We start from the raw sequence: 7,438 nt of genomic DNA, 5'->3' as shown, positions 1-7,438 counted from the left end.
TCGACAGCCATAAGTCCCTTGGTGTTGGGGTCTACGACCGTCTTGACGGTAGAGGCGCCACACGTTCTCTTTGTCGGATTAGCCATGAAGGAGAATGCCTTTTTCGGTTATTATGTACGCCATTGCGTGGGGCACCTATTATTCGTCAGTCTTGGCTAATTATTGCTTGTGACATTTCACGCCTGTTGGACACGTGTTTCCATCCCTCTTTCTGTTATTCCCTCTGTAGCAAAAAACGTTCACAAGACGTTAACAAGATGTTCACAAGAAGTTTGAGCTGTTCCTATACCTCGAATTTATCCTTCTTACTCCTGCACCGGGTCGTCTGTCAACTGCTCGTGCAGGTAGACAGCCGAGATATACATTGCGTGGTCTCGATCGAACCCCTGCTCCTCATAGTACGCTACATACTCTGCGAATTGATCTGGCGCCATCTCGTAGATCTGGCAGTAGAAGTCTCGCAGCTCCTGCTCCTCGTCAGTTTCAGGCACTAATCGAGGGATGGACTCCGTTGTGGTAGTCTCCGACGGTTTCGACGACGCGCTGACGTCCCACTCGTTTTCTACGGATACGTAAGCTCCGACGTAGGGCGCAGTCTCTGGTTCGGGGTCGGGCTTCGGCTCTGGGTCCACTCTCCTTCGTTTCTTTTTCTTCTTTGGTGGCGCACCCATTGCAGCCACTGGCGTAGCCATTGCAGCCACTGACACAGCCATTGCAGCCACTGGCGCAGCCATTGCAACCTCGGATACGACGTTCACTCTCTTCGGCTGCTCGTCCGCAGCCTCGGCGCTCGCTCTTTTCTTCCGCTTTTTCTTTTTCTTTTTCTTCACAGGGGTGGGCAGTACGCTCACATTTTCCACTGATGACTTTTTCTTTGGGGGCTGGCGAGCTTCCATCGGCTTGACCTCGATTGAGGAGGCAGTCATCGCGAAGGCCGCTAGGGCTTCCTCCGCCCGCTTACGCCGTTTCTTTTTCTTCTTCTTCACCTTCATAGAGTCATTCTGAAACAGTAGGGGGACATCGGTGTCTCCCGACATCTCTGAGCCGCTTCTCGACTCTGCAAACAGAATCGCCCGATTTGATGTCCCAAAGCCTTTCCAGAGAAAGCCTGTCACCTCACCGCAGACCCTGGTCAAATAGGCGTTCTGCGACGTGGACTCCTCGATTGTGGCCTTGATGTGCTGCATGATTGTCGCAGAGTGTTCCCTATATTCCTTGTTCACAACCAGAACGAAGGCGTTAAAGGAGTAAATGATTTCTGGAATCACTACGGTGTCTTCGGGTAGGTTGAGTGATTCGTTCAACGCGAATCCGAGGTTCTTCATGACACCGCAGGCAGCATTAAAGTCTCCCGTCCAGGGCAGATGCTTGTCTACGTACACACAGGCCCACTCGGCGCCCCCCTTAAACTCCACGCGCCTCCGTTTGAAAGCGGGCATTGAATCGGCTTCCTGTGCAGGTGGAAGAGACGGATCGCGAAGCGGCGTGGCGTCCGGCTCCATCACGGTACTCAGTGCCGACGACACGTGCATTTCCGTGCGAATCTCCGAGGTTCTCCACATACGGTCGAGGGCTTCGCGGTCCGCCTCTTGGCTGACGTGGCCCTCCTGCGTCTTGTTGAGCTCCGAGAGTTGCAGGCGGCGGATTACCCCAACGAGGGTGTAGATCAGCATCGTACCAGCAAAGGGCACTACCTGAGCTCCGGCAATGAAGGTGGCGCTTTGCCCTTTGAGGTCCAGCTGGGTGCTTCGCTCCCGCCGCTCTCACCATGTCCGACGTGATCACCGTACTCTTGGCTACGATGTGCGCCTCTGAGTGGATGGCTGGTTGCGCTGAAAAATGCCAGCCGGTCGGAACCTTCGAGGAGATGGCATCTCGCCACTTAGCCACATTCTCCCAACGCAGCCGCTCCTCTGCCTGGTGCGCGCTCATTGCTTGATGGTAGAGAAAAAGTCCCTTTCGAATCAGCGCCAGCAATTTGTCATCTGTGTTGAACCGCGTGCCTAGTGACTTCGCTGCCCGGGAGACAGTCAACGTGTCGATTATGTCCTGAGTAATCGCGTCGCTCATTTTAACGACAGCCGCGTCATTCATACGTCCCTTGTATCTGGGCTGATTTACAGCGCACACAAACGGTGACATCGCCGAATGCTGCACGAGACTCGTCCAGAGGGAGTCGTTCCAGACGTCGAAGCAGACACGCGCGGGAATCGGAGATTGCCGATTAACGTGGATGTTCCGGTTGTTGAATATCAGATCGAGAGATTTGTACGGCAGGTCCTCACCGCCTGTCCATCTCGTCATGGTGTCCATAGCTGCGGGGACACCCTCGAATGTGCATACCTGTTTAACAGTTTTCTTCTTCAGACCGCAGAGACTCCGTTTTACAGTGTCCCGTAACTGGGGTTGATGGTTTAATTTTAAGAGCATCTCCACGGACTCAATGCGTGCTGGGAGTTGCCACACACGAGCGAGTTGAGCTTCCAGAAAGTAGACAGTCCCCGGCTCCAGAATGGTGTCCATAACCGCGACCCACGCATGCCTGTGACCTTCTCCGAGGCTGCCCAGGCAGACGTATGCGTCGATTCCCATGGACAGCAATAGTGACACAAGCAGCAGACAGTGGTCGATGTAGTCGCCTTTTCCCCTAATGAGCATTGCGTCTGGGGTCAACCACCGTTCATCCGCATCAATGCGAGTTACATATGGGAATGACCGGGTGTACATCATGGCGGCTCGGACAGTGACGCATTCTGTGGGTATGGATATCTTCGTCAGGAAGGACGGCAGGTAGAAGACTTCTCCTCGCTGCGACGCCATCTGGTGTGCCAGGTACCGCTCGTCGGTATCACGCGCTTCCTCTGCCATCGCGGCTTGAAGCCGCTCGACTGCGGGCCGCATGAACTCTACAGCGGAGGGTACAAGGTTAGCGCGAGGGGCGGAAGGCGACGCTGTTGTGGGTAACAGGTCCGGTATGAGGTAGGCCTCGATTTCCACGGTTACGTTGGTTTCCTCGTCGTTTGCCTGCAGAGCGAGCTTCTCCTGCAGCACCCGTGTCTCGGAGACACGGCGACGTTTGCCGAAATCGACTCGGGGACGCTCCACAGCCGTCCGCAGCTTTCCGCTGGAGTCCACCGCTATGTCGTGTAGACTGAAGCCTGCGTGGCCCAAGTGCTCGCGCCCTCCAGCATGGCTAAGGAATGCGTCGATCCAGCACGAGTCGTAGAGAGTCAGCACTGCTTCCGCCTCTCGTTGTTTCACCTTCTCCCCAGTGAACTGAGGGAGTTGGAAGCTCATCAGCTCCCCGAATTCTATGCAAGGAACAGCGCGTTTCTCCACCGTTATTTTCGTGTCGTCGTTGAAGGAGACCATCACTTGGACGGCGCCCTGGCTACTGTCCTCCGCGACGCCAGTGACGCTGTGGATCAACACGAACAGAGTGACTGAACTAACGTCCAAGTTGTCTCCAATTTGAGTGAACGACGGTCCGCCACCTGTATCAGCCTTCGCAGTCAGCTGGCCCCATAACAGAGCCTGCTCGTACAGCGGAACCACGAATTCCCGCACGCTGAGAATGTTGCGCATGCTAGCAGACCCCTTGCAGACCACAGCGCGGGTGGCGGCGGATTTCAGCGTGAAGTGCATCACGACACGCTCCAACTCCGCAGAGGTGCATCGGAGGTTCACGTCGCCCATGTCTCCAAACTCAGCGTACACGCCATGGAACAGGATCTTGCCGGATTCCGCCTTCAGGACCAGCTGGCAGTTGTGGTCGATGACTTCGCAGGCCAGAGTGAACTGATCCGCTTGCAGACGGCTACTATGCATGAAGTCGGCCACTACGCTCGCGTTGCCAATGTTTAACTTGAAGTCCCAGACCTCCTGAATCCCTAAACAGAAGTCGAACACACCCTGCGTTCTGTCCAGTTGCTCCGCCCACCTTTCTATAAATGCGGCCCTTCTCCGATGAGGTAAAAAGAGGCGCCACCCGATGGGCATGGTTGCCGAAGAGACTGTGTGGGTGACTGCGGGTGCTCACTCATTCACGCGAATCTCCCCAACGCAAAGGAGGACGTTGGATTCCCAAACATTGTAGACCCAGGACGAGATGTTGATGCTTTCCTCGGAAAGCTCCTTGTAAGAGGCCACAGTGTACTCTATAGACGTCTTGGTGAACGGGATCCAAGAAGACCCATGATCTCCAAAAACAACTTCCGTTTGAATCCGATGTCGGATAGACCCCAGGCGGCATATTTGCGACACGGGACCCTCCTGTACCCGGAATTGGCTCGTCGCACCCCCCAGGTCCATGATGACGTACATACCCTCCTCGGAGGGCACAGCTCCGAACAGCTTGAGGCGCAGATTCCAGATTTTGACTTGCCAATACCGCTGTTGCGTCTCCGTCGTGGGCTTCGTACCTACGCTATTTGTCTTCAGTCCGTTCTTCTGTGCGAGGTATCGAAGAAACTCTTCACGTGGAACGATGGGGATGTCTTGCAACGCCGTGATGCCCGCGTCCTTCTCGCTGGAGTCGTCACTGTCGATGTCCGCCAGAGCGTCCATCTCATCCGGAGCCTCCCCTCCTGTGGCCTGTTGAGCTGCCTGTTCTGCGACGGCGTCTGCGTCTTCTGCGGCCTTCTCTGGCCGCAGTTTTTTGAACGTGAGGTGCTTTAAAAAGTCCATGATTAATCAAGCACCTTTCTCCATCCTCAGCATAAAGCGAGACGAATCGATCTCATAAGCGAGATATAAGGCGTTCGGTCGCAGACGAAGCCTACAAATCACGAAGGTCACGACTCCCATCATAAACACGGTCTTCAAAGGTGGATGTTTTAGCGCGTGGGGGATGAGAAGACGATCTCCGCATCTTCGCGATGCAGTCGAATTTGCGCTGGAGCGTTCGACACTGGCTCGTAGCAATCGCTAAGGTCTATGAACAAATCTGAGTCATGGGAGAGGTCTTTTGACAACCGCTTCTTCCGCCTGCGCGGCTTCCTATCGTCGGTGATACGGCCAGGCGACGGCACCTGCCGAGGGGGCAGCTGGCCCGTTGAGATGTTGTAATGTTTGAGGACGTCGAAAGCGTTCTCCGCTAAAAGTGCCTCGTTCAACACTTGATTTGAATGGCTAATGTTCGTAGGCCACTCATCGGGCAAGGAGTCGTCAGTCATCAAGCTGTGAAGATACGAGAAGATACCATCAGAAGCCAGCAAGTCGGCCTCCGCCGAACTGGCCGTGCCCTCTTCCAATCTCCCCACGAACTCCGGGTACAGGCGCCGCAGCTGGAGGCACTGGAGATCTGCTTCCAGTAGGCTGTTCAGGCGGCAAGACACGTCCGGAGCCGGTCTCCCAACTGACTCCCTGTAGGCGTGGAACGCGACTAGAAGCCGCGCGAGCTCCTGTTGTCGGGCAGTGACGTCTGCTTGACGTGGCGCCGGCCCTGCAGTGCGTGGCATGACAAAAATTGCGTAATTCCATGGCAGAGGTCACAACACTACACCGTCAGCGTGACGAGTCCTCGAGGACCGTGGAGCACAGGGGCTTCTGCCTTATCCTTGCTTCGTTTTTAGCTAGGGAGTCTGACAGTATTGATTTCTCAAAGGGCGCTACGACTGGGGTGCCTGTGTGCAGCAGCCTGACGACGTTTCCTAAACGGCAGAATGGCTCTCACTACTTCAGCTCGACTTCCCGAGCCATATTACTCCGTCTCTTTTCCGAAGAGGCCATCGACATACGGAGCCTCTCAGGACCTGACTCGAGTTGCTTGCAGTTCGACGTGCGGATGCTGAGTCTGCACCAGCTGCTGTGGTTACGCGTCAAGTATCAGAAATATTATCTGCTCCTCACGCGAGCGAACCACGAGCCTCAAGTTCGACTTCTGGAGTCCGTGGAGGCCACATTGCTGGAAGGTCTTGCCAGCAAGTACCTCCTTAACCGGTTCCCCGACGTGAAGGCCACTCCGAACGACCGCCGTCTGCTGGGACTGGAAATGGTACGTTCCGTGTCTCAGCAGCTTGCCATAGGTGGAAGCCACATTTGGAGGCTGTTTGCTAAAAACGGAGAGATCAAAGTGGCTTCAGAAGCACGAGAATCGAAATTTACCCGTCAACCCTCGGGTAAAGGCAGCATCAGGTCGAGATCGCTGTCTCGGGCACCAGCCTATGCCAGTGCGGGCCTCGAGGTATTTTTAGAGCTTCCCGCACATAATGTGTTGCTTGTCCGACCGTCGGACGCGCCCGTAGTGCTGGTAGTGGACGTGGGGACCACTGGAAATGCCAGTAGGGCGCAGTGGGACGTGTTGGAGGTCAATGCCAACGTAACTAAGTGAGCCATAAATGTCGACGAAAGCAGTTTTCAAGCTGTGGATCCACTCGAGAACGCAAGAGGTTGCCAAATGGAGCTTCGACAAGCGATGACTGCTTTTCAAGACAAAAAGAGCCACGGAAGACCTCCTTTAAAACCGAAGTCTGCCCTGCCTGGCCGCCCTGCTCGTTGGGCCGTCTGCCCACAGTCCGACGTGATCATACCGCCGAATAACCGACGCTGGAGCGCTTGCCCGCAGGAGAGCGTCGCCATCACGCCCAGCACGCACTCAAGAGTCCCTTCATCGAGATCAGAATTACTGAGTACTGACCGTGGTGCTTTTGTCAGAGAGTCACGCATTTCCCGTGAGAATCTTTCGCGGGAGGAGCGGGCGAAAGATTCGTATGATAGACGCGAGGCAAAATCTGTGCGAAGCCTGGTGGCCGGTTTTCAAGCGGACCGCATTCCGGAGGGGACACGAGAGACCAACGAACCTAAGTTGGAGGTCAGTGGTTTTGTGAAGAAGCAGATCTTGATGTTTGACCGCCCGCATCTGAAGTGACGGGTAAGGGTTATGAGCTACTAACTGGACTTAAAGGAGACAACTAAAGACTCATGACTCAGGTCTTCTCGATGGCCAGTATCAATCCTAACACTTCATACGCCAGCGTGGAAAGCGCGCGGTTACGGCCCAGTTCCAGACGAGTTAGCGGCATCGCGACGCCATCGACTATGGCTCGCTGCTGCAGTCTGACCATGACCTCCAACAGGCCTTCCCTAACGCTCTCGTCAGAGATTTTCGTGGCGGAGGGCACGAAGTAGTCGTTCGGCAGCAATCCAAAAGATTGGTCGTTGAGGCTGCGTAGCGAGTCCACTAGCAACTCGTCGGACGACTTCTCGGTGGGTGCGAACGTCGAGTGCGGGTCTATGAACGATGTCAGAGATTCGCGCATCTGTGCCGACCAGGCCTCGTCCGGAGTGCGCTTCTCAGGGCTCTGACTTTGAGATGACCCTTCGTCTCGCTGTCGGTCCTTACTCCTCTGTCCGAACCCCGCAATCACCTCTTCTGACCGGACCGTACCGCTTGTGAAGTGCACGTAGGGCATTCGGGGCACGTCGATGCCCTGGGTGA

The 7,438-nt window shown here is 55.4% G+C and overlaps 4 protein-coding genes across 8 annotated transcripts; 1 reads left to right on the top strand and 3 right to left on the bottom strand.

The window, feature by feature from the left end:
- Window positions 1–305: 305 nt before the first annotated feature.
- Window positions 306–4,686, bottom strand: KVP17_003334 (uncharacterized protein; the record flags this gene model as incomplete). Of its 3 annotated transcripts, XM_068520486.1 has the most annotated exons (4): window positions 306–1,739; window positions 1,768–3,912; window positions 3,941–4,013; window positions 4,040–4,686. In XM_068520486.1, the coding sequence occupies 4 exons, from the start codon at window positions 4,684–4,686 to the stop codon at window positions 306–308; spliced, it is 4,299 nt and encodes a 1,432-aa protein (XP_068379374.1).
- Window positions 4,687–4,835: 149 nt separating this feature from the next.
- KVP17_003332 (uncharacterized protein) lies at window positions 4,836–5,459 on the bottom strand (the record flags this gene model as incomplete). The annotated part of the gene is made up of 1 exon (XM_068520483.1): window positions 4,836–5,459. The coding sequence occupies one exon, from the start codon at window positions 5,457–5,459 to the stop codon at window positions 4,836–4,838; it is 624 nt and encodes a 207-aa protein (XP_068379371.1).
- Window positions 5,460–5,479: 20 nt separating this feature from the next.
- On the top strand, window positions 5,480–6,331 carry KVP17_003333 (uncharacterized protein; the record flags this gene model as incomplete). Of its 2 annotated transcripts, none has more annotated exons than XM_068520484.1 (1): window positions 5,480–6,331. In XM_068520484.1, one exon carries the CDS (start codon window positions 5,480–5,482, stop codon window positions 6,329–6,331), a length of 852 nt encoding a protein of 283 aa, XP_068379372.1. The 2 variants fall into 2 exon arrangements, with proteins under 2 accessions (XP_068379372.1, XP_068379373.1); XM_068520485.1 differs by having other exon boundaries at window positions 5,786–6,331.
- A 595-nt stretch (window positions 6,332–6,926) lies between these two features.
- On the bottom strand, window positions 6,927–7,438 carry KVP17_003335 (uncharacterized protein; the record flags this gene model as incomplete). 2 transcript variants are annotated; one of them, XM_068520489.1, is made up of 1 exon in its annotated part: window positions 6,927–7,438. In XM_068520489.1, a coding segment is annotated over one exon (512 nt), but the record flags the coding sequence as incomplete, so codon positions are not given. The 2 variants fall into 2 exon arrangements, with proteins under 2 accessions (XP_068379377.1, XP_068379378.1); XM_068520490.1 differs by having other exon boundaries at window positions 6,927–7,412.

Source organism: the organism of the source record quoted next, assembly GCF_019968985.1.
Source record: "MAG: Porospora cf. gigantea B chromosome Unknown PgB_NODE_1158_length_7438_cov_114.539, whole genome shotgun sequence".
NCBI lineage: Eukaryota > Apicomplexa > Conoidasida > Eugregarinorida > Porosporidae > Porospora > Porospora cf. gigantea B.
The sequence above is the reverse complement of the archived record's forward strand: the minus strand, read 5'-3'. Positions and strand labels throughout refer to the sequence as shown.